Source organism: Heterocephalus glaber, unplaced genomic scaffold (genome assembly GCF_053883595.1).
Source record: "Heterocephalus glaber isolate CG9 unplaced genomic scaffold, H.glaber_assembly_v1.0 deba00001592, whole genome shotgun sequence".
In the NCBI taxonomy this organism is placed as follows: Eukaryota; Metazoa; Chordata; class Mammalia; order Rodentia; family Bathyergidae; genus Heterocephalus; species Heterocephalus glaber.
Genome location: NW_028258367.1, coordinates 113618 through 140619, shown reverse-complemented (window position 1 = coordinate 140619; position 27002 = coordinate 113618). Strand labels below are relative to the sequence as shown.

The 27002-nt window shown below is 38.4% G+C and overlaps 2 protein-coding genes across 6 annotated transcripts in view; one reads left to right on the top strand and one right to left on the bottom strand.

Annotated features, from left to right (window-relative positions):
• The window catches only part of Serac1 (serine active site containing 1), an 83004-nt gene that overhangs the window by 29533 nt on the left and 26469 nt on the right, over positions 1-27002 (bottom strand). For all 5 annotated transcript variants that reach the window (XR_002386858.2, XR_015444009.1, XM_004856829.3 and 2 more), the window contains 6 exons: positions 26125-26246; positions 24806-24934; positions 19535-19648; positions 16429-16591; positions 1827-1977; positions 255-396 (listed from right to left, as the gene is read on the bottom strand). Coding sequence is in view for 3 of the 5 variants with exons in the window: in XM_004856829.3 (XP_004856886.1) it covers positions 255-396; positions 1827-1977; positions 16429-16591; positions 19535-19648; positions 24806-24934; positions 26125-26246 (821 nt within the window). In the remaining 2 variants the exon portion in view is untranslated. The remainder of the gene's footprint in view (positions 1-254; positions 397-1826; positions 1978-16428; positions 16592-19534; positions 19649-24805; positions 24935-26124; positions 26247-27002) is intronic.
• Positions 16657-17524, top strand: LOC106010407 (NADH dehydrogenase [ubiquinone] 1 alpha subcomplex subunit 1). Its single transcript, XM_021238029.2, is given in 3 exon segments — positions 16657-16671; positions 16885-17098; positions 17101-17524. Coding segments are annotated over 3 exon segments (345 nt in total). The 3' UTR covers positions 17217-17524.

Genomic DNA, 27002 nt, shown 5'->3' with positions numbered 1-27002 from the left:
TTAGCTCAGTGGTTTCGCCACCTGCTGCACAACTGCAATGACCCAAGTTCAATCCCCGGTACCAAAAAAAAAAAGAATATTCTTTTAGAGGCTGTGCCCTAAACAGAAACTATATAATACAGGGTCACACAAACCCAGCTGTTAATGTAACATACTGCAGGTGCCCCTAAGTCCCAGGAAGAGAAAAGGAACAAGTCACAGGAAGGCTGCAAGAGCAGTGGTGCCGCAGTGCAGGCAAAGCCACTGCTCCTTACCTTAGGCCAGCAGGTGGTGTACCTGTCTTCATCCTCCAAAGCCTTTTCAGTCAAAACCTGCTCACTGTCCTGCTGGCGCCATGTTTTGAATGCTGCTCCCATAAGGCCATGAATAAAAAGGACATCGGCTTTAATGGGCTGACTAAGAAAAGAGAGAGTTTTAAAAAGAAGCAGAATAAATGCATTATTGCTATGATAAGACTTTATATATCATTCTCTGTGGATGATGCTTTGGCAGGCTTATGTGACATAAAATAAGAATTAAGGGCTGGGGATTTAGCTCAGTGGTTCCAGTGCCTGCCTCGGAAGCGCAAGGTCCAGAGTTCAATCCCCGGTACCAAAAAAAAAAAAAGAATTATGGCAAGTTTTAAGGCACAGGGTTGCTGAGATATCTTTGAAGGACTTTGGACAAAGAAATACACAGAGCATGCTCACAGATCTCTCTCTAGAAAGGGAGCTGTTTTAGCTGGGCAGACTAGCCACAAGTGACTACAGTGAGCTCAGTAGCTGATCAAGTGACAGACACCATCATCAGATACTCTCTGAACAAGTCCATAAGAATATTCTAAAAATCAACGTATTTGACAATTGGATAATATGTTGATATAGTTTCAAAGTCAGTATACATGAAACTTCAAAATTTTATTAAAGAAAATATTTATCAGAAATAGAGTAAATGAGATGTTGGGGTAATATATTCTTTCTTTGGAGATATAAAAATATAGGTAGGGGCCGGGGGTTTAGCTCAGTGGTTTTGCTGCCTGCTGCGCGACCGCAAGGACCCGAGTTCGATCCCCGGTACCAAAAAAAAAAAAAAAAAATTATAGGTAGTGCATTGGTTACAAACTATAGTATACATGCAATTACGCAATGCACACACAACATATATTATCGCATTTACAAATTGGAATTAACCAGGCAATCCATTTTCAAATTTAAATTTTTTTGCTATTTCTTCAAATTATTTTTCAAGTATTAAATGAAAATATAAGAACTATGTATATTTTTCATTGCCATCCTTCCTATACTTATGTCAGCAATGACATAACTAGAAATAGTAACCAGTAATAACTTTACGAGGAGTAAGAGTTGAACTTATTACGTCTTATTCTTTCCTACGCATGTGTTGACTCCTAGCATAAACCTTCTCCAGCCTGGAGCTCCAGGCCCACATGCAGGTTCATTTGGCTGCATGTATCAATGAAGTCAAATCTCCTTCCAATTCAGACTGACTTCTGTGATCCACATCAGTAACTAACTCAGATCTAAGTGAAAATGCTTTGAAACAAAGAAGATACATATTTCAAAGTGTAAGTAGTACACATCCTAACAGATGAATGCAAGCTCACTGAAGGTTGGCCCTTTGCAAAGAACCCTGATGATTTACTTCTTGTGCTTTCAGACACCCTTCAGTTCTTCTGAGATTATTATTGATAAACTGTTTCAGTATTAACTATTTGATTTATGAATAAAGTATTCAACTTCTCTAAATTATACAGAAGTATATTAAAACTTTAAGCCCCCTGGCTTTATGTTCCCAAAGACACCAACATCAGTGTTCTGTTTGCTCACCTTGTTCGGTGCTGGGGATGGAGCACGTACACACCATCCTGGTATTTCTCTTGCACAGTTTCTCGGTCTAGGTTAGCCAGAGTTCTGGCAGCATGTGAAGCTTCCATAATGTGTTGAGATTTCAATGCTTCTGCCATTATGGACACCCAGCCTAGTGAAAAGAAAAGATCTGACACAAATCTGTCTCAGGTTGTACAGAGGTTTCAAATGTAAACAACCTGTTGGAGAAAGGCAAACCTCAAGTGTTTGTCCTGGGTGGGGGAGCCCGGCATGGCAGCTCCATTCTGCTCCAAGAGCCGGAGACCCACAGTACAACACCATGGCATCCTCAACCATAGATTTCTTGAGGGCTCTCACAAAAGGAAAGAGGGGTACAAGAGCCATTTTCTCTATTCAGAAAATCGAATACAAATTGCAATTATTAGAGGTGAGGTCACAAGAGAAGAAATGATGTTTTGCTTTTAGCAAGAGTTATAAAACCCAATGGGTTAATAATAGTAACTTCACCCTGATCCACAATCATATTAGCAGCCTTTAATACAACAAGGAAACTATTTCTTAAGGAATGCATCTGATACACAGAAGTCTTATAAAACCTAGAGTTCAGGAAGAAAAAACAATTTTTTAACAGAAGGCAAACACACACCTGTAATCCCAAGTGGAGGCTGAGGTAGGAGGACAGTGAATTCAAGGACAACCTGGCCTACAAAGTGAGTTCAAGAACAGCCTGAGTTCCACAGCCCAAAAATAAGGAGGCAAATAGAAAAGGCATGGACAACACTATGTACACTATGACTTATGTTTTTGTTTTTGGGTTTTTTGGGGAGTTTTTTGGTACTGGGGATCGAACTCGGATCCTTGTGCTTGCAAGGCAGACAGCGGAACCACTGAGCTAAATACCCGGCCATGTTTTTTGTTTTTGAAAACATCACATATGCTGCCTGGCATGGTGGCATATGCCTGTAATCCCAGCACTTGGGAGGCTGAGGCAGAAGGATTGCTATGAGTTTGAGTTCAACCCAGGCCACATAGTTGAGTTCAAGGCCAGCCTGAACTAAATAGCAAGACCCTGTCTAAGAAATATAAAACTTCATATACATAAATATGTATGCAAATGCATGCATGCACACATATACACAAAAACACACAAAGATCTGGAAAGATACAGTATACCAAACTCAAACAGTTGTTACCTCTCATGAGGGAGGTGGGATGGCAGGAGAGTTCTGTAAAAATGGTAGGCTTAGTTTTTTGCCGTATCTGTTTTCCGAAGTACTTACAATGAAAACCTATTTATATATTATTCATATAGCTTAAAACAAAGCTGAACATGAGCCTTGAGATCAGACTTGGGCTGAAATTTCTGTTCCTCATTTAAGTGCAATTTTCATACATCTTCACCAATAGTAGGTATTACCAATATCTTTAACTTTTGTAAATCTAAAGGCAAAATTTTGCAGGTCTGATACTATTTAGACTGAAATAAAATATATAAAAAATGAGTAAAGACACAGGATGCCTAAGGTAAAAGAATAAAACAGGGTTACCACTGCAAAATTCAAATTGGAGCAATACTGACAATCAAATTTCTTGACCCTATAAGCACCATGACAATCAATGTGCAATGATTCGGTACTAAACCACAGAAGCAGGAAGTAATGGGTTTCATACATGGTTGTGCTCTTGATCAATAGAGTGTGAAAAGAATATCAGGAAATGGAAGTTGTAGGCACCAGGAAGAATGCTGCTGAAATCATGAACCAGGAAGACAATGGAGCCAGGAGCCATGACAAATCAATAAGACTGATGGATTGCGAGAGAAACAGAGTCAGAAGATAGAAGAATCTGGTAGAGAAGAAAACTAGACACTGTGGGAGCAGATGTGAGGAGGATATGCTGAGGGCGTTGAATCATCGATTCTTTTTTTTTTTTGTATTAAATTCTTTTATTGGTACATTTTAGGTATACAACACAATTACATTACTCATTGGGAATTGTACCTTTATATAATGCATCTTGGTTCTTATTTTTTCCCCATTCCTAGCCCTCCCTTCACGCCCTCCACCCTTCCCTATTTACAAAGACTTTATTTCCATTTTTTCCATTTCTCATCATTTTTTCCTTTCCCTTCTTTCCTTTCCCCTGTGCCTCCCACTACCCCTACCCCTTTGGACCTTTTATTCCTATTTTACATTATCGACTATTCATTCGAATAATTGGTACATTGTAGGTATACAATATAATGACATTCATCATTAGAAATTTGCACCTTTACACAGTCTCTCTTGGTTCTTATTTTTCAACCTTGCCCAGCCCTCCAACCCCTCCAGTCCTCCCTATTTACAAAGATTTTGTTCCTATTTTTCCATTTTCTCATATTAATCCCATTCCCTTCTATCCTTTCCCCTAGCCCTCTCACTTCCTTTCCCTTTGCCCCTTTTCTTCCTATTTCACATTACCTATTATACATTTAGTCCTTATTTACACTTTCAGTTTCTCACACCAGAGAAACTATTCAGTATTTACACGTGTGTCCTATTTATTTCACTTAAGAGTATTGCCTCAATGTGCATCCACTTAGTTATAAATGTCTCTAATTTCTCATTTTTTATGGCTGAGTAGTACTCCATTTTATTAAAAAACCACATTTTCTTTATCCAGTCTCCAGTTGATGGGCATTTGGGCTGTTTCCAAGTTTTAGCTATTACAAATTGCGCTATGAACATGGGTGCACATATATCACTGTGGTATGATTCTTTTAATTCTTTGGGGAAGATCCCCAGCAGTGGAATAGCAGGGTCAAATGGGATTTCCAGTCCTAGTTCTTTGAGGTATCTCCATACTGATTTCCACAGTGGTTGCACCAGTCTACACTCCCACCAGCAGTGGAGCAGGGTTCCTCTTTCCCCACAGCCCCGCCAGCATTGGTTATTGGTTGATTTCATGATAGCAGCCATTCTTTCTGGAGTGAAGTGGAATCTCAGCGTTGTTTTCATTTGCATCTCTCGAATGACCAGTGATGTTGAACATTTTTTCATGTATTTATTTGCTATTTCTGCTTCTTTGTCTGAGAAATGTCTGTTCATTTCAGATGCCCATTTTTGGATTGGGTCTTTAAATTTGGGAGGTCTGATCTTTTTAAGTTCTTTACAGATTTGAGATAGTAGACCTTTGTCTGAGGAAGAGCAGGTGAAGATTTTTTCCCACATTGTGGGTTGTCTCTTCACACTGCTGGTGGTTTCTCTTGCTGTGCAGAAGCCTTTTAATAAGAAGAGATCCCATTTGTTGATTGTTTGTGCTAGTTCACGGGCAACTGAGGTTTTGTTCATAAAATCTTTTCCTACACTGATGTCTTCAAGGGTTCTACATAGCCTCTGTTCCAACTGGTTCAGAGTTTCTATTTTAATATTTAGATCTTTAATCCATTTTGATTTTGGTTTAGTGCATGGTGAGAGATATAGGTCTAGTTTTAATCTTTGTCAAGTTGAAGCCCAATTTTTCCAGCACCATTTATTAAAGAGGCTATCTTTCCTGCAGTGAGGGTGTTTGGCTCCTTTGTCAAAGATGAGATGGCTGAGTGTGTCTGGCATTGTTTCTGCATCTTCTAATCTGTTCCACTGGTCCTCAGGTCTGTTTCTTTGCCAGTACCATGCTGTTTTTATCACAGTAGCTTTGTAGTAGAGTTGCAGGTTGGGGATTGTGATATCCCCTGCCATGTCTCTGTTACCTAGAATTGCTTTTGCTATTCTGGGTCTCTTCTTGTTCCAAATGAATTTTTGGATTATTTTCTCGAGGTCTATGAAGTATGCTGCTGGGATCTCAATTGGAATTCCATTAAATCTATATAGCAGTTTTGGAAGTATGGCCATTTTCACTCTATTAATCCTTCCTACCCAGAAGCAGGGGATGTCTGTCCATTTTCTGATATCATCTTCAATCTCTCTTTTCAGAGTGCCATAGTTTTCAGAGAAGAGGTCTTTGATTTCTTTTATTAGGTTGATTCCTAGGTATTTCAGTTTTTTGGATGCTATTGTGAAAGGAATTATTTGTGCTATTTCCCTCTCAGTGAGTCTGTCATTGGTGTAGAGGAAAGCTATTGATTTTTGTGTGTTGACCTTGTAACCAGCTACTTGACTGAATTTGGTTATTAAGTCTAGAAGACTTTGGGTGGAGTTCTTGGGGTCTTCCATATAGAGTATCATGTCATCTGCAAATAATGACAATTTGACTTCTTCATTACCTATCTTTATTCCTTTTATTTCTTTCTCTTCTCTAATAGCTGTGGCTAATGTTTCCAGAACTATATTGAACAAGAGTGGTGATAGTGGACATGTCTTGTTCCTGATTTGAGTGTGAAGGATTTCAGTTTTTGACCATTTAGTATGATATTGGCTGTTGGTTTTTCATAGTTGGCTTCTATCAGTTTGAGGTAGAGACCATTTATTCCAATTTTTTGTAGAGTTTTTATCATAAATGCATGTTGGATTTTGTCAAATGCTTTTTCTGTGTCTATGGAGATAATCATATGGTTTTTGTCCTTGGCTCTATTGATATAGTGTATTACATTAGTTGATTTTCGTATATTGAACCATCCCTGCATCCCTGGGATGAATCCCACTTGATCAGGGTGTATGATCTTCTTGATGATCTTCTGCATTCTGTTTGCCAGTATCTTATTAAGGATTTTTGCATCTATGTTCATTAGTGAGATTGGCCTATAGTTCTCTTTTTCAGTTGGGTCTTTCTCTGCTTTGGGGATCAAGGTGATGCTTGCTTCCAGGAATGAATTTGGGAGTATTGCTTCCCTTTCAATTTCATTGAAGAGTTTAAACAGTAGTGGCAGCAGTTCCTCTCTAAATGTCTTGTAGAATTCAGCAGTGAAGCCATCAGGGCCCGGGCTTTTCTTAGTTGATAAGTTTTTAATTACATTTTCAATTTCATTGGCTGATATTGAGTTGTGCAGAATTTTTAGGTCTTCTTCGTTCAACTTTGGTAATTCATATGTGTCTAGAAATCTGTCCATTTCTTCTGTGTTGTCCATCTTATTGGCGTATAGGTCCTAGAAGTAGGTATTGATGATCTTCTGGATTTCTGCTGGGTCTGTTGTAATTTCATCCTTTTCATTCCTAATTGCATGGATTTGGGCCTTTTCTTTCCTTTTTCTGATAAGGTTGGCTAAAGGTTTGTCAATTTTGTTGATTCTTCCGAAGAACCAACTCTTGGCTTCATTGATTTTTTGTATCGTTCTCTTAGTCTCCATTGCATTGATTTCTGCTCTGATCTTTATAATTTCCTCCCTTGTATGAGCTTTGGGGTTGTCCTGCTCTTCTTTTTCTAGAAGCTTGAGGTTCAGCATCAGGTTGTTTAATTGGGCTCATTCTGTTTTCCTAATATGATTATTCACTGCTATGAATTTCCCTCCTAAGACTACTTTCCTTGTGTCCCATAGATTCCGATATGTTGTATTGTCATTGTCATTTAATTGAAGGAACTGTCTGATTTCTTCTTTAATTTCCTCTGTGACCCATTGGTTATTCAGAAGTGTGTTGTTCAATTTCCACGTGTTTACGAAATTTTTTGAGTTTCTTTTGCTATGGATCTCCAATTTCATCACACTATGGTCTGATAATATACAGGGGATAACTTCAATTCCTTTGCACTTACTTAAACATGTTCTATGTGTGAGTATGTGTTCTATTTTTGAGAATGACCCATGTGCATCTGAGAAGAATGTGTATTCTGATTGTGTGGGGTGGAAGACTCTGTAAACATCTGTTAAGTTCATTTGTTCCAGAGTTCGATTGAGTCCTAGCATTTCATTACTTATTTTTAGTCTAGTTGATCTATCTATTTGTGACAGTGGGGTGTTGAGGTCCCCCACTACAATTGTATTAGTGCATATATGACTTTTCATGTCTGTTAGTATTTGTTTTATATAGTTGGGTGCACTAGTGTTTGGTGCATAGATATTTATGATTGTCATCTCTTCCTCTTGGATTCTTCCCTTTACAAGGATGTAGTGTCCTTCTTCGTCTCTCTTAATCAGTGTTGGTTTGAAATCTACTTGATCTGCCAAGAGGATAGCTACTCCTGCTTTTTTTTGGGTTCCCGTCGCATGCAGTATTGTTTTCCACCCTTTAACTTTCAGTCTATGAGTTTCTTTTTGAATGAAGTGTGTTTCTTGTATGCAGCATATTGTTGGATTTTCCTTCTTGACCCATTCTGCCAGTCTATTTCTTTTGATTGGTGAATTGAGACCATTAATGTTGATGGTTATCACTGAAACGTACTGACTTGTCATTGCCATGACTTTTTCTTTTTGTTGGGTTCTCCCCCTTTACATTTAATTTCTTGTCATGCCAGATGGGTTCATTCTGCATTGCTTCCTGGGGTTGGGATCCTCAATGTCTGTTCCCAGGCTACTGTGTAAAATTCTTTGGAGTGCTGGTTTGGTATTCATGAAGTTCCTACGGTGCCCTTTGTCATGAAAGTATCTTATTTCTCCATCCATTTTGAAAGATAGTTTTGCAGGGTACATCAATCTGGGTTGGAGGCTGTTTTCTTTTAGGGCTTGGAATATGTCACTCCAAGCTCTTCCTGCCTTGATGGTTTGTGTTGAGAAGTCTGCTGTGATTCTAATGGGCTTTCCTTTGTATGTGATTTGTTTCTTTTCTCTGACTGCTTGGAGAACTTTGTTCTTCTGCTGTGTTTCTGGAATCTTAGCAATTTTATGCCTATGTGTAGATTTTTTTTGATCAAGGCTATTTGGAGTCCTACATGCCTCATTTATCTGTATGTCAAGCTCTTTTCCCCTGCTTGGGAAGTTTTCTGCCATTATTTCTGTGAAGAGATTTTTTATGTCATCTGCACTCTCTCCTGTTTCTTCATTGACTCCAATCAGTCTGATGTTATTCTTCTTTGCATCATCTAGCAGCTGCTGGATTGATTTCTCATGTTCCCTTATAATTCTGAAGCAATTTTTCTTTTCCTGGTCACTAATTGCAATCTTATCTTCTATATCTGAAATTCTGTTCTCACACTGGCTGATTCTGCTGTGTAGACTTTCAATGGAGTTTTTCATGTCCTGGAAATCTATTTGCATCTGTTTTATGGATTCCATTTGTTTCTTATGGTGGGATTCCATCATGTTCCTCAGATCCTCTAATTAATCATGTCTTGCACTAAGAGCACAATTTCTCCTGTTAGCTGAGAAATTATTTCTGATTTCATTTTTTCCAGATCCCCTTTTGTTGCCAGTTCAGTGGGTCCAAGTGGTTGAGTATCAGAGTGTTCCAACTCATTTCCCTTTGGGGTTGCTGTAGGTGATCTGGAAGTCTGGTTTTGAGACTTATTTACGTGTTTTCTCATTTCGACTGGGCCGGGGGGCTGTCATCACCTGCACGGATTACCTCCTCCGAGGTGGGTGAGGTGGGACACGGGTGGGGAGCAGTGGTAGGGATGGTGACCCAAAAGCCCTTTCCTGTGGGCTGGGAGCAGCCAGAGGGATGGTGGCCAGGAAACCCCTTCCTCTGAACCAGGAGCAGTGGGATGGTGGCTCAGAAGCCCCTCCCTGTGGGCCAGGAGCGGTGGGAGGGATGGTGGCCCGGAAGCCCCTTCCTCTGGGCCAGGAGCAGTGGGACAGAAGGTGGCCCAAAAGCCCTTTCCTCTGGGCTGGGAGCAGCAGGAGGGATGGTGACCAGGAAGGCCCTTCCTCTGGACCAGGAGCAGTGGGACGCCGGCTCAGAAGCCCCTACCTCTGGGCTGGGAACAGTGGGACTCAGTACCTTGGTCTGGTGGTCTGGTGTCCTCTGTGCCTTTGTAATGTGGAATCAGGTGGCTGCCTGTCTGCAGTGGGGTGATTCGGTGTCTTCCTTGTGACTCAGGACCTCGGTAGGGCGTGCACAGACCTGCCTGTCTGCAGCGGGCTGATTCGGCGTGTGTTCTGCACGAATCGAATCATTGATCCTTCAGGTGAAGTAGCTTTAGACAGTGACTTGGTCAAAGGTCTGGCATGGGAGTGGAGTACTAGACAACTCAGGAGCAGATAAGAAAAGCAACAAAGGTCACAGAACTCAGGGGCCAAGGTGGTTAATGGGTTGTCAACAAGAAGAACTGAAAGCCGGGGATTTAACTCAGTGGTTCTGGCACCTGCCTCGAAAGCAAAAGGTCCCAAGTTCAATCCCAGTACCAAAAAAAGAACTGAAAACCTGGGGCAGAGCCAAGTTCCACCTGGAGAAAGGTAATTTTTTTTCTTTAATAAAATTTGATCAAGTAGATATCCTGCTTTAAAATCCTTTAGTCTCCATCCCCATCAAAGAACCAGAAGATAGATCAACAGAAATCATCCAAAGTACAGCCAAAACCAAAAAAATTAAGAGCATCAATGACCTCCAGGACAGAATCAAGATTCTAATAAAGTCTAATACACATTACTGAGGTTCCGAAAGGAAGGAAGAGCAAAAAAGAGCAGATACTTGTGAGATGTATTGGCTGGAAAGTTTCCAAATTTGGTCACAAACACCAACACACAGATTCATTTATCTCGGTGGACTCCCAAGCAGACTAAATATAAAAATGACACTGAGGGGCTGGGGATTTAGCTCAGTGCACCATGCCTGCCTCACAAGCGCAAGGTCCTGAGTACGATCCCTGGTACTGGAAAAAAAAAAATGACACTGAGGCACTTCAAGGTCAACTACTTAAAATCAAACAGATACAATCTTTTTTGTTTTCCCCCAGTACTATGAATCAAACTCAGGACCTTGCGCTTTCCAGCCAGGCACGATGCCACTGAGCTAAACCCCCAGCCCAAAACAGATGCAATCTTAAAAGAAAAAAAAAATCACATATATAAGAACAAAATGGGAAGAGAAGAATCTTTTCATTGGACGATGAATGCCAGGAGAGGGCAAAATGATATTCAGAAAAAATAACATCATCAACAAAGAATTTCTTATGTCTTTCCTTGAATACAAAATAAAATCAAAATAAGCACATTTTCAAAAATGAAAGTTGAGAGAATTTATTTCCAGCAGACCCATTATACAAGGATTAAGGGAAATTATATCAGATGTAAATTTAAATATACAAAAAAGGAAGAGCACTGAAGATAATAAACATTAAGTTAATAAAAGACTTTTTCTAATATCCTTTAAATGTCACTTGATCATTGCTGTCTTGGTTACTTTCCTCATTGCTGATAGAAAACATCTGACTCTGCGCAAGCGCAAGGACCCGAATTCGATCCCCAGTACCAAAAAAAAAAGTCTGACACTCAATGTTAAAGGAGGAAAGGTTTATTTTGGCTCACAGTTTGTAGAAGTTTCAGTTCATAGTTGGCTGGCTCCAATGCAGGGTGGCATGGCAGAGGGACACCGCAGAGGAGAAATAGTTTATGGCGGGCAGAAAGCAGCAAAGTATTGAGGAAACAGCAGCCGCCACCTGCCTCTTCCATTTATCCCTTACAGGATACCCATCCTTTGGGTGGTGCCACCCACACCCAGAACTATGCCTTCCCATTATCCACACCCAGGACTATGCCAAACCAATCAGTGGACTGATTTAATAATAACACACCCTTAATCCCATCACACACTTAAATCTCAGCACCACACACCCTAGATCCAGCTACCTCTGAAAAACCACCCCTATGACTACATGAGGCTTTGGGGGAACATCTAGACACAAGCCATAACATTTGCTATGATTTGAATGTGTCCTCTCTGAAATTCAGGTGTTGGCAGTGTGACAGTATTAAGAGGTGAAGGCTTTAAGAGATAAATAGGGCATAAAGGCTCCTCTCTCACATGTGGAATTCAGGGCTTCCTGAAGAGGGCTTCATGCAGCATTAGACTATTCGCTGGCTTCTCCTGCTGACTTCTATCACGTGATGACACATCAAGAAAGCCCTAACCAGACATCTTGTTCTTGGACTTCTCAGCCTCCAGGAGTGTGTGAAATAAAATTTCTGCCCTTTATAAATTATCCAGCCTCAGATATTTTGTTGTAAAAGCATAAAATGGACTAACAACTGTTCAAACAAAAACAGTTACAATGGATCACAAGCTCTGTAACACATTTTGTCAGGGATATGAACTGCAGTGTTGTAAGGATCTCACATTATATGAAACGGTATGAGATTAATTCAAAGATACAGTTAAGGATCTAACTTTTTAAAAAATACATACACACACACTGTATAAAAATATGAAAGAGCTGGGGATTTAGCTCAGTGGCACTGCACCTGCCTTATAAGAAAAGATACTGAGTTCAATTCCTGGTAACATTAAAAAAAAAAAAAAAAAAAAAAAAGAGGGCTGGGGATTTAGCTCAGTGGTTTTGCCGCCTGCTGTGCAAGCGCAAGGACCCGAGTTCAATGCCCAGTACCAAAAAAAAAAGAAAGAAAGAAAAAGAAAGAGGAGAAAGAACAAAATGTAAAATATATTCAATTTTTAAAAATCAAGAAAGAGAAAAGACCAAACTACAGAGGTAACAGAAAGCAAAGAGCAAAATGACAGACATAATCAATGTCAATAATTACATTAGAGATAAAGATACAAACACTGATTAAAAGGAAGAGACTTTAAAACTGAATCTAGGGCCAGGGATTTAGCTCAGTGGTTCCGTCGCCTGCCTCGAAAGTACAAGGTCCTGAATTTGATCCCCGGTACCAAAAAAAAACTTAATCTAAAAGAAATACCCAATTATATCCAATATGCTGTTTATAAAAACCCACTTTTTAATTAATTTTCCCTTATTATTAGTATATGTTTATGATATATAATAAATGCATTCATTGCAGGGAATTAGTACATATACATATCACATCTTGATCCTTTTTACTTCCCATCCCCACCCCTCCCTTTTGTTTAAAGTCACAGAAAAGTGAAAGAAAAAAAAAGAGGAAAAGAAGCTGGGTATGGTGGTGTATACCTGTAATCCCAACACTGAGGAGGCTGAGGCAGGAGAATCACAAGTTCAAGATCAGTGTAGACTACACAGTGAAACCTTGCCTCAAAAAAAAGAAGGGGAGGGGCCGGAGATTTAGCTCTGTGGTACCATGCCTGCCTTGCAAGCACAAGGTCCAGAGTTTGATCCCAGGTACCAAAAAAGAAGGGGAAAAGATAAAATGTACAGTATGTGATGCAAACAGCAAGCATAATAAAAAACCAGTGTGGCTTTTAAAACAACAGACACAAAGCAGACTTACATGAAAGAGTATTACCAGAGACAGAAATGTTATATAATAAAAACAATGGGGCCGGGATTTAGCTCAGTGGTTCCACCGACTGCCTCACAAGCAAAAGGTCCCGAGTTTGTTCCCTGGTACCAAAAAAAAAAAAAAAACACAAAAAACTGAAAGGCAAGAGGGTACATGCATGCATATGCATATATGTGTGTGTGTGTACTTGTCGGTCAAAGTATAAAAACTTCAGATAGGGGTCTGGGATTTAGCTCAGTGGTTCTGCCACCTGCCTTGCAAGCACAAGGACCCGAGTTCGATCCCCAGTACCAAAAAAAAAAACTTCAGATAGGCTGGAGGAGTAAGTTCAAGATCTCTACTATTCAACATGGTGACTATAAAGGCCGGGGATTTAGCTCAGTGGTTTCGCCTCCTGCCTCGAAAGTGCAAGGCTCCAAGTTCAATCCTCGGTACCAAAAACAAAAAAGAAAGAAAAAAATAAATAAATAAATAAAAACAACATGGTGACTATAGTTAATAACAATGTCTTGTATTTGTGAAAATTGCCGAGACAATAAATTTTAAGTGTTCCCACCACAAAAAGTATGTGAGGTAGTGCAGACATTAATTTGCTCAATTTATCCATCTCACAATGAATACATATTTCAAAACATCTGTATACCACAAATACACCCAACTTTGTCAATTCAAACAAATTATACAATCATAGGGAAAAATGTACAATTCACCTGGAAGAGAAAGCTGACAGCACTAAACAGAAAAACAAACCCATAATCATAGCTGGAGAATTTAGCACATTCCTCAATAACTGACAGAACTGACAAAATTCAGTAACGATCTATAGAAGACTGTTAGCTATGCTACCAATTAACTTTTTTTGTTATGTATGGAACATGTCACCCAACAACTGCAGAATACTCATTCTTTTAAAGAGCACACAGAACATTCATCAAGACAGAAAATATAGTGGGCCATCACATTAAGTCTCAGTAAATTTCTAAAGACTGAAATCTTCTTTGAATACACAGAATTAACTTAGAAATCCAAGATGTATGATTGCTAGAAACCGTATTTGTAATCACAAACACACACACACAAAAGGGAGGGAGGAAAAATCACAAGGGAAATGTAAAAATATTTCAAACTGAATAATTAAAATACATCCAAAAGTTGAATGATACATCTAGAGCAAACTGAAAGAGAAACTGAAAGCTTTAAGTGCAGCGTGAGAAAATATCCATACTGATTTTAAAACATATCTTCACATTTTTGACAATATTCTCATCATGAAGTGATGAATCTAAAAATCCCCTCCTTGAATATGGGTCTTTTTTTTTTTTTTTTTTTTTTTTTTTTTTGGTGCCGGGGATTGAACTCAGGTCCTTGCACTTGCAAGGCAGGCAGCAGAACCACCGAGCTAAATCCCTGGCAAACATTTTGTGCTTTTTTTTGGTACCAGGGATCAAACTCGGGTCCTTGCACTTGCGAGGCAGGAGCCAGAGCCACTGAGCTAAATTCCTGGCCCCTATTTTGTTTTTTGAGACAAGGTCTCGCTATGTACTTCAGACTGGCTTTGAACCCACTAGGTAGCCCAGGCTGGCCTCGAATTCTCAGTGCTCCTCTTGCCTCAAGCCTCCCAAGTGCTGGGATTACAGGTGTTATGGGCTAGTCTTAGCAACTACCTTCCAATCAATAGACTAGGGTAGAAATTCTTCCCAACATAGGTTATATAGGATAAAAGAACATATATCTGGCTTTTGCTCTTGAAACAGCCCATCATGCTTCAAGGGAGCCTAGGCCATATGGAAAAGGAGCCAGTGCCCCCCCCCCCCCCGCCACCAGCTTTCAGGCTGGTACCTCCCAGATGATAGCCAGTAGCAACCCAAAAGCTATGTGAGTAAGCTATCATTTCTGTGTGTCCCCTACCCCACAGCTGTGCTGCCCTTGGTTACATGCATGAGGCAGATGCGGGCCTTCCTCACAGAACCTGACCCAAATTTCAGATTCCTGAGCAAAGGAATGGGTGGTTTGATAAATGGCAAGATACAATTAAAAATAGAAAGGTTACAACTATGATCTAAGTTTTTACCTTAAGCTATGAAAACAACAAATTAAACTCACAATAAGCAGAAGGAAGGAAATAATAAGGAACAGTTTTTATATTTTTAAAAAGTTGTAAAAAAAATTGAAGAAATATGCAACTGAGGCCATATTTAGTTCGCGAAGTCTAACATATTTACTACTTGGTCCTTTATATAAAGGTTGCTAAACCTTGAACTAGATTTTATCAAGATTAAATCTTCTAGGGGCCAGGGATTTAGCTCAGTGGTTTTGCTGTCTGCTGTGCAAGCACAAGGACCCGAGTTCGATCCCTAGTACCAAAAAAAAAAAAAAAGATTAAATCTTCTGTTGGTCTAAAAATACTCAAGTATTTATAGTTCCTAATACATATATAAGAATTAATATATCCAGGTATGTGTATACTTTTTTGTGTCTATGTGTCTGTCTATCTTATCTTGCTCTATTGAAAGACACCCCAGGAACCATAAGCATTTCCATCATCTAGATCTTGGACTCCAATAATCATTCTCCACTAAAAGGAAATAGGGTTCCTCAGAGAAATGAGCCCAAAACATCTCATTATACCAGAAAGTAAAAATGTCCCCCCAAAATGATGTGTGCATATCACAAGGACACAGGGACAAGTCTGTTGAGGCTCCCACTAGTCAAACCTGAGAGAATTTGACAAATTATTAAGCACAGCAACAAATTATGAGCCATTATGAATAGAAAGTCATGTGTCCATACCAACAGAGGGAAGGAGGGAGAAAGGAAGACAGACAGAAAAAAGGAAGTAGAAGAGATAGAGGGAAGGAGGGCTCTTGCTTCTACTAGAATGCCAAATGCTGAAAAACAAATGCAGAACATAAGCCAGAGTTGGGAAATCATTTCACAACCCTTAAAGTCAAGGGTGGATCAGCCAGGAATTTTTAGAGTTTGAGAAATAAGATATTTGCCTGAAAAAAAAACAAAAGATATTTACCTGGTCTTAAGTATCTCCCCTCCAATGGTTTATTAGTTGCAAAGGGGAAAATAAACTAATTGTACACTGGGCCTCTTTTTGGCCTATGCCAAATCATATTAAAAATTATATAAATAATCAGATGGTCAGCATGGCAAATCCTGCTCTTCTGTGAGTGTCACACACTGACTTCCTTAGTTGTGGAAAATCTGTAGTCTCAAATAATTCCTGCCCCTACCAAAATAACATGCTCTAAGGACAATAGTATTTCTAAGCAAAGCCTCAAGTCTACTGAAAAATAAATGTATCATGAAAAGTGGCAGTGGTAAAGCAAAGGACAGGATAAAAAAATACTCAGTATATAATAAAGTTGTTACCTGAGCGGACTATAGCAGAATGAAGATGTTCATTCAAAGCCATATTTCCAATGACACGCATTATATTTCTCTGAACTTTAGGGTAGTCCTTGTGAAGTTGGTACAGTCTCTGAAGTAGTTGCAAGCCTCCATTTGCTTCAATGTTATCACAATGTATGGATATCTAGCACAATAAATTAATGAAAGCTTGCTTTATGTCGCACAATTGACTATACAAGAAGACACAGCATGCTTATGGGGATGGTCAGGTGGCTCCTGCTCTAGAACAGACAGGCAGACTACTCAAAATTCTTTTTTCAACTTACTTAAATAAATAAGTATATCCCTATCTATGCGGGGAATATTTCAAAATCTTTGAAGAACTTCCAAGAAAGCATATTTCACCAGGACTTCTAAAATTTGTATTCTTATTGTGCTTAGCTCTTGGTTTGTCACTATTAAAAAAACTGTTTCAAGACCAAAGCCCAGTCACCCTTAAGATTACAGGAGGGTTTTGGTCTAGGTAACCATGCTGAGATATGGTTTGAGATTCTCCCTGGATTTGTCATCATGGGCAAATGCCTGCTTCTTCCCAGAGAGGTCACTGTGCACATCCACAACTTCACTAACAGGAGCAAGGAGAAAAGGGCTGCCCATTTTCCATATCTGTGGAATTTGACAGAAAGAGATAGGCCATCTCTGGAGTTAATCTTTACTATGTGTTAAAGGGTTTGGAGAACACTGATTATGGAAGCAGTTTCCTGACTGATGAAAAAAATAACTCAGTTCTAACCCTGCTGGAAGGCTAAGCAGTACATTATATAGCATGCAGGTTAGTGTGCTATGCAGTGCTTAATAAAAATAAGATGAAAAAGAAAAAATATTAAAAATTTTCAAACTGGACATGGTAATGTGCCGCAGGCTGACCCTGAAGATGGTCTTTCACCTAGTCCCTACTCCCTTTCTCCTCCATAGATTATAGAGAGTAGACTGTAGATCCTGGATGGCACAGACCTAGGAGACAGTTACATTGTGTATCACTGTTCCTTTTCTGCGCATGCCCTGATCACAAGATAATCATGTCCAGCCGTGACGTGGGCCACGTGGCACTAGTTACCCCGCCTTCCTACACTATAAATAAAGAGCACACTGGACACCAGGCTGCAATTAGCTCATCAGGCTATGGTCCCACCTGGTCCCAGCTATAAAGCTTAATCTTGGTATGTATCTTTCTTTCTTGCTATTCTACAATTTTTTTCATCTCCCACTGCTCTCCCCAGCTTCGGACCCTACGCTGTGCAGGTCGAGGAAGTACTGCACTTCTGTAATCCCAACAGTCCGGGAGACTGAAGCAGAAGGATCACAAATTCAAGCCTAGCCTGGGTGACTTTGCAATTCAGCAAGACCAGTCTCAAAAATATAATATTAAAAAAATGTTTTAAATTGTCTCAACTTATCATAATAATTTAGCTTAAAACTACCTTAAAATGGTTTTCCAATCTTGAGAAATCTGCCACCTGATAACAGGAAATAGTCCACTGTGCAACCAGGTAGATTTTGCTTCCACAAACAAGGACTCACAGTGATCAGACAAATGACATCTGTAATCCTACACTCTACCCTTCACCATGCCCACAACGAGGCTGGCCTAAAACTCAGGAGGGACTTGAAAAGGGCCTTGAATTCTTTTTTTTTCCTGGTACTGGGAATCAAACTCAGGACCTTGTACTTGCCAGGGGGACTTGAATTCTATTTTTTTGGGGGGGTATGGGGGACCAAACTTGGGACCTCGCACTTGTGAGGCAGGCAGCAGAACCACTGAGCTAAATCCCCGGCCCCGGGACTTGAATTCTTAATGGAGAAAAGAGATAAAAGAAAAAAAAGAAAATATGTGTATTAAGGTACCAGAATTGACCAAGTCATTATAAACTGCCTGATATCACTAGGCAGTCTTGTCTCTTTGTAGCATGAGTTTTACGCACTGACATGACACAATGTCATGTATATATGACAAATTTCATCTTCTAAATGTCTGTTAAATTTTATCACATTTTAAGTGCACTACAAAGTATGCCTTTTAGATATACACCAAGTGCACTCTGCTAATCTGAAAGGTTTCTGGAAAGATTAATGCCATGCACTGTGCTTTCTGCTCCAAATACATTCATTCCTTCAGAAGCACTCAGAAGTCACATCACATGGACTGTCTTCCCACATCCCTCCTACAATCCTATATTCACTCCACTTCATAGCTAGTACCTCATTCCATGGGTGGGAATGAGAAATAGCTAGAAAGCACCATGCTTTTAAACCATGTCTAATCATTTCCAAAATTAAATAGAGAGTTCAGATGGTGTTTCTGCTGATTTGAGGGGACCACTTGTACCAACCTTACCCGAGATCCCTGCTACAAATGCAAATTCCTGGATTCCATGCCAGTTCAAACTGTCAGAGATGAGCAGGAAACATGCATTTTTAAACATGATTCTTGAGTGATGTTTATGGATTACATTTCTGCAACAGGCTTGTTGCTTTATTCTTTTTTTAAATTTCTGATCACAACAGAAAACATTCCATAATGCCAAAAAATTTAAAAATCATTGCTGTATGCTATAGTTATAATTCAAATGTATATAGCAGCGATGGCAAAACTTTTAGAGCTTTCAATGATTCAAAAAGCTTGACGCACTAGGAGTGCCATATGCTCACCACCAATGGTATATAGTCACCCAATATTTCTTTTTCCCTATCTTCCACATCTTTGGCAGATGTTTTAATGGAAATTAACTATCTGGTAATATGTGCAAAAATGATCTCAGAAAGATAATAGAAGACAGAACAATTCAAAAGTGAATGCTATATTTAAGCAATAAGATGCTTTATATGGAAGTAAGAATTTTTAGAAATACTTAGCAAAAATGAAGCTTGTGTATTGGAGTTAAATCATGATTATCAATTCTAACAAATGAAGAAAAGCAGAAATTTAAAAATAAATGAAAAAAAGTGAAAAACTTTTCTTTAACCTTTTATAATAAAGGAGAGTTATTTCCCTTGCATGAAATAACCTATACATTTTTTTTTCAATGTAACCATCCAAAGTAATCCACAAGTTCAATGTGCAAATTACCTCAGAATGTTTTACTATGGCTTCTAAACAAAACATTTCCACTGTAGCTGAAGGAACTTCTCCAAAACTTTCAGCATAAGGAAGTCCATTTCCTCCAAAACACCATAAGCCACCCTGAAATTAAGACAGTTAAGATTTTCACTGAAAAATAAAAAAATATATTTGTACTATATGCAGTATTAGAATGTTCTGTTTTGTTTTGTTTTTTGGTACCGGGGATCGAACTCAGGACCTTGCACTTGTGAGGCAGGCGGCGGCACCACTGAGCTATATCCCCAGCCCTTAAAACGTTCTAATATGTAAAGGCCTCAAAATACTTTAGAAACTTAAAGGGAACTATATGCAAATTTATGTTACTTATTAGAAAATACATGGAATTATTATCAGAACAGTACAATCTTTGCATCTTTCTTCATTTTTTCCTCAGTATCTTCTCATTTGAAAAGGATGAAGACCAACACACAATTCTTTATCAAATAAGAAAAGCCCAGGGTTGATCATAATGATCTGTCATCTCTTTCAGCGACTAGTAATTTGTACAGTATGTGATTTTCAGATTATACTAACAAGGTCTACTGCAAGTCTAATAATCAAAATTTTTTAAAAAGAAAAAAGCATTATAGGATAAATTAAAGACCATGATGATAATGATCGCTGAGCTTTCAATTCTTCCCAAGTTGAAATTCAAGTTCACATGGAATAATAAGAATAGCTAGGAAAATTTTAAACTTAGAAAAGTAATAGTAACAGAAATTAAAATATAGTATAGAGAATAAAATGGGAGAAATTTTTACAACTCAACACAGATCAAGGGTTAATACTAATATACAATAATCTTTCATAAATCGGTGTGAAACATATCAACAATGCTATAGAAATATGAACAAAACCGTGCAGGGCATGGTAGCACATGGCTATAATCCCAGCAGTTGGGGGGCTGAGGCAAGAGGAAAGGTTAGCCTGGGCTACATAGTGAGACCCTGTCTCAAAAATTAAAAAGAGAAAAAGAAAGAAAGAGATGTGGGCAACAGTTATAAACAGAAGGTTCACAGGAAATGAAAATGCATCTAAAATATGAAATAATACTTACCACTGTTCATAATAAGACTATGCATGAACACTGACACTACACTAAGAAACTACAATTTCATCAGATGGGTGAAGTTCCTGAAGTGAAGTTGATATTGGTAATATCATTGGTAATATCAACAGCACAACTTCTATGGAGGACACCCGGACATCACCTATCAAAAGTACAAGTGCTCTTGCCCTTTAACAATTTATCCTATGACGATACACACTGGAAAAGTGTATTTATTCACTGCAGTATTGTTTATAAAAGACTAACAACAATCTAATACTAATCAATAGGGGTTCAGTTAAATAATTACGGTTCAGGTATAAAAATTTTTGAGACTCTTCATATATTGATACATAGCAGCTCCAAAAAAAACCTTAAGTGAGAAAAAGATGGTCCTGAACAATGTATCATATATTACCATTTGTGTAAAAAACAGTGTGTCTGTGTGTGCAATACGAGTATGTGTGACATTTGTGTGTGTGTGTGTTTTGGGATAGGTAGGTTGAAAAGGATAGAGGGAAGACATTGGTTTTTCTTTTTTGTATTACTGAGGATTGAAACCAATGCCTTTGCACTGCCTGAGCTGCATCCCCACCCCTTTTATTTTTAATTTTGAGATGCCAAGTTACTAAGTAGCCAAGGCTGAGCTCTAATTTACGACCCTCCTACCTCAGCTTCTCAGAATTCTGGGATTAAAAGTGTGTGGCACTGGGGCCAGGGATTTAGCTCAGTGGTTCCGCCGCCTGCCTCGCAAGCACAAGGTGCCGAGTTCGATTCCTAGTACCAAAAAAAAAGTGTGGCACCATGCCAAGCCCCTTTTAATTTTTGAGAAAAGGTCTCACTAAAACACTGAGTTGCCCACACTGGGCTTGAATTTGTGACTCTGCTGCCTCAGTTTCTCAGAGTGTTGGGATTATAGGTATCACCACATCCAGCTACTGCATCCTTTTGAAGAGCTTCACCTCCTCTATGGCCATATCACCCAGAATATACCTGATATCCTTCAAGAGCTTCACTTTGAACTAGGGGTTGTAACTGTGTACACAAAGACCACCTGCTGACAACTACAAGGTAATGTCTTTCAAAAAGGCATATATAAAGACCAGTCTTTTCTTCTGAGACAGGGTCTCACTGTATAGTTCTGACTGGCCTTGAATTCACTATGTATTCTAGGCTGCTCTCAGACTCACAGCAATCCTCCTGCCTCAGCCTCCCAAATGCTGGGATTACAGCCATGTGCCATCACATCTGGCAAGTCCAGTGTTTTCTGTATGAAATAATGTTTGGAAGGTTTAGCACTTTGAGTTAGTTTATAAGGTCCAGGGTTCAATAAACTAATTCAATACTGAAAGAATGTTTGGGCCATTTTATAATTTTTATTTGTGCCTTCTCCAAATACTATTTGTTTTCCAAGTTTAAACATGCTTGAATCTCAAAGGTTCACACTATTTAAACTAAGAATGGTGAGGAGAACAACTCATTAAAAGCTATTTTTCTTCAATGAGGACTGGTAGACTTTGAGTGTAAGTTCTTTAACAAGATGTATCACTATGGCCTAGCATGCACAAGGCCCCGAGTTCAATCCCCAGCACTAAGGGGAAAAAAGATTTATGACCACAACCTGGTTCCCCCAAATGCCTCTTCTCAAATCATCTAACTTCTTTCTACACTAAATGTCCTAAGGAAAGAAAGGGGAAAAAACAGAAATTAGCTAGGACTTTAGTTTTTCTTGATTACTTGTGTAGTGTAAAATAAGAGTACAGTCCTAGTTCTATTTTTGTTGGCAAAGTTTGCAAGCCATTTATGAACTGATAGATTGTGTGGTAGTAAGTACAAGCAAAAACAAATAAATGCAAAAATATTCACTCAGGATATTATATTCTTACCCCTAACATGAAATAAGTAGACATATTTACTGCTTCTTTATTACTGGATTGAGATATAACAAGGTTAAATAAATTCATAAAGCCAGGCACAGTGGTACACACCTGTAATCCCAGCACAGCAGAGGCTGAGGCAGGAGGATCACCACAAGTTAAAGGCCAGTCTGTGCTACACAATGAGTTCAAGGCCAGCCTGGACTATATAGCAAGACTTTGTCTCAAAAATAAATAAATGAGTGCTGGGGATTTAGCTCAGTGGTTCCACCACCTGCCTTGCAAGTGAGTTCGATCCTCAGGACCAATAAAGAAATTAATTAATAAAGACATTTCAAGTTCCATAAGGGCCATGAAAAAGCAATTTCTTAAGGATTACAGAAATGGACAAAGTGGAGAGAGCTGACAATGTTGACACAAAAAGGGTAAAAATAAAAATTTAAAGGCAACAATAATAAACCATAAGAGAAAATGTCAATCAGGTGAGTTATTAAAAAACTTATATCCATATTATCTTAATTATAGGTAATACAATCAGACACTTTGTATATAAATATTTTAAATTATGATCCTCAAAACAAAGCTTTTGTACATAGGGAGGGGAGGGGGGTTGATGGGGGAATGGGATAAAATAAAATTTATTTAAATAAATAAATAGATGATGATCCTCAAATTGAGTTTCAATGGAACTTTGAATTAATACGGTATTAAAGTATTTTAACAAGTTTATATAGCCAAATGATTTAATACAGATAATTTCTTACCATATAATCTACATTCCAGTTAAGTGTAATCCTCAAGGCTACCTTTATTTTTGTCTTTGACACACAAAAATACTTCGATTCATAACAGAAATATCCCAGTTGTTATTTACTTAAGCCAAATATAAGTTTGTACACAGCCTGGCTTTTTTAGCAATATTATGATTCATCTATTCATTATTTGATAGTTATTTATTGAGGGAATATTCTTTATGAGGTACTGTACTCAGTACTGGAGAGGAAACTATTGGAAGAGACTAAGAAATTTTTTTAAATAAGCAAGTAAATAAACACACTGTATAAAATAATTACTGAATGGAGTATGTGTTATGAAGGGCAATCTACACAATGGACACTTGAAGAGGAGAGTTTGAAGAGTTTCTCAGCTAAGACTGGAAAACAGGCAACCATATGACAAGCTGCAGGCACTGGTTCCAGGCAGAGGGAACGTAAGTGGATACATACTTGGCAATGGAGAGGAAAGGCCTTCATGGCAGGACCTCAGTGAGTACAGGGAGAGGAGACAGGTCAAAAACGCATGGAAGGGCCAGGGATTTAGCTCAGTGGTTCTGCCACCTGCCTCGCAAGCACAAGGACCTGAGTTCGATCCCCAGTACCAAAAAAAAAAAAAAAAAAAAAAAAAAGCATGGAAAAAAAAGATGCCAGGCAAGCTGAAGCTGAGGTCTACTAGGTGATACGACCAAAAAGTGAAATAATACAAGAATTTAAAAGAGATTTCTTTTAATTATTAAGGAAGTCAAAGAATAAAGGGCAAGATAAAAGAACAGGATACTGTGGAGAAGAAGTAAGAGCCAGGAGCAGGATGGTAGGAAAACAGGCTCAAACTGTGTTCTGCAGGGACACTCCAAGAGCTGCTGCCGAGCTGGGTGTACAAGGAAGAAACTGAGCAGGATTACTAGTGCTTAGGGCAAGCTACTAAGTGGATCCTATGCCATTCATTGAGGTGAAAGAACAAAAGAACAGTTTTCTAGAGAGAGGGCAGGTTCAATCTGTTAAGCTTGAGAGTCCTGTCACACATCCAAGCTCAGATACTAAGTAGGAGGCTGAATAATCAAATCTAAAGCTTAAGTAAGAACAGAGTTAAATATATCAGTCAACGAAAAATCGTTATATAGGTGATCCTCAATACCTTAGTAATTATTATGTATTCATTCTTTAAGATTCAATTTAAGAGTTTCCACTTTTTTTTTCTTTTTGGTATGGGGGATCAAACTCAGGACCTTGCGCTTTCGAGGCAGGCACGGTGCCGCTGAGATAAATCCCTGGCCCCAAGAGTTTCCACTTTTGAATATAAATGACCTGTAACCAGAGTTAAGGGCTCTTGAAGTAACTCATATTGCTTTTGCACAGTTCTGTGAGTATTTATTTACCAGATACCCGGCCTAGTGCACGGTACACAAACAGAACTCGGTATGTTCATTCAGTATCTAAGTGAATGGCTGTTTTAGGGATCTAGCTGCTGGCCTCTGGCACATCATTTTAGAAAGTGTAAGCACTCAAAATTATTTTCTGAATAAGTAAATGAACAAACCTTCTGAGCAGCCAAACTCTGACTGCTTTCACTAAGAGCCAAGGATGTAAAATACTGGATACACTCGTCTAGCTCCGTTTGAGGCAAGGAAGCCAGCAGCTGCCTGAGTTCTTCTTCAGTGGACGAATCCTGAAATAAAAAGAAAATATAAACCAAACAACTGAGTTAAATTAAAAAATACTCAAAAGAATCAAAGCCAAACCATATGCACATATAAGTGCATATATACGTATACATAGGTATTAACAGATAAATTAGTGCTTTGAGTTTTTAAAACAGTCACCCTTCAGGAAAATAATCATTTAATGTTGAACTCTATACTTTCTTGTCTGATACTGTATCTGAAAGACCTACAGCAAATCTTAACTCTCAACTTTCCCCTCCTAGGCTTCTTAACAACTTGACTCAAAATGAATTATTACACCCTTTCTAAACAAAGTTATTGCTACTCCTTACAATCTCATTTTCTGATAAAACTCATTATCAGGTCATTTTCTCTAATAACCAGCATTCCAGATATTCATTTTTCTATTTTTTTTTTTGGTACTGGGGATTGAACTCAGGACCTTGCACTTGCGAGGCAGGTGGTGGAACCACTAAGCTAAATCCCCAGCTCTCATTTTTCTATTTTTAAAAAAACTGCTCATGTTGAAGTTTTAAGAATTTCATTTCCTAGTCTAGGAAAGGTTCTCAAGAAATATCCTTTAAATCTGTGGCAATGGTTCTCAACTGGGGGCTATTTTTCCCACCAAGAAATAACTAACAATGTTTGAAGACACTTTCAGTTGTTATAACTGGGGGTATTTTTGGCTTCTTGGGAATAGAATACAGGGATGCTGCTAAACAACCTGTAGTATACAAAACAGGGTTTTCCAACATAGAATATTTGGCCCAAAATGTTAATAGGGTTAAAGTTGAAAAAACCTGATCTATAGCAAACTCAGATATCAATATGCTATAATAGGAAACTACCCAATCACAGAGATTCCTATTCCCCAAGACAGAAAATAATATAAGAGAAATAAATAGTCCCGCCTAAGGAATCAAATCTTTGCATGAAAAATGTAATTTCAATTTTACATCCTAGTTTACCTGCTTGTGAAAAGTAGCCAACAATTACTTTTGGAAAGTTTATTTTGCACCTAAATTTAAGAGACTATATTAAACTATTTTCCAGGGGAAATAAAAAGGACTAAAATGTGATATGTACAGTGTATGTACCAATTCCCAAGACGAATATTTCAATTATGTATCATAAACATGTACTAATACATAAAAATAAACTATTTTCTACTTTGTGCATTATCTTATTTACTTACTTCTTTTAAAGGTGGCAAGAGAGGTGGTGGGAGAAAAAAGCGAAGATCACTGTCTTTGCTTCGTGCCAAACCAACAAGAGTTCTCGGATCACAGGCTTGAGCAACTGTCCTATATTGATAATCTGTTGTAAAAGTATATTTTTTATAAACACCTGAATTAGCTTATAATTGTCACAAGGATTAAATGAACAAACTACTCGAAAGAACTCTAACTTTTAAACTGTTATATATTATATTCCAAAATTTCCCACGTATTCTTTCACAATTACAACTACATTTACAATATTTACAATATCGACACTCAACATTTCCATGACCGATCTTACAATCTTCTGCAATATTTACTGTATATAAGGACTGAGTTACGGTCTAATTTTTTGGAAAAAATGAAACTCAAGTAATGAAAAACAAAAACTGCTAAGTCAGCATCCATTTAACAACTTTTTAAATAATCCTAGCATTCAAAAGCTGTTTTCCTCACTACTCAAAACAATAGAAGCTCCCCTGAAATCTAAGTTCAGTGGTGATGTTATGATACTAGGCAGGCCCAGTATCTGTGATACCCATGAATAGATAGTGGTACTCTGATTTAAACATGTCATTCTTTACGTATAAAAAATAAAATTCCAACTGTTGAAGCTGACATTCTTTTCCAAAAACAGCAGCTGATAATCTCAGTGAGTACCTCAGGATCAGGTGGAGAACTGTTTCAAAATCTACGTGCCAGGGCTCCTTCTCTAATTTTTCTGATTTAGTGAGTCTAGAATGGAGCCCTGGAAGGCAGATTTTGAAAAAAGATTTTTCTTCTAAGTCTCCAGTCATACTGAACTTGTAAATTATTACAATTATCACTACCAACCAATGAATGAATTAATTTA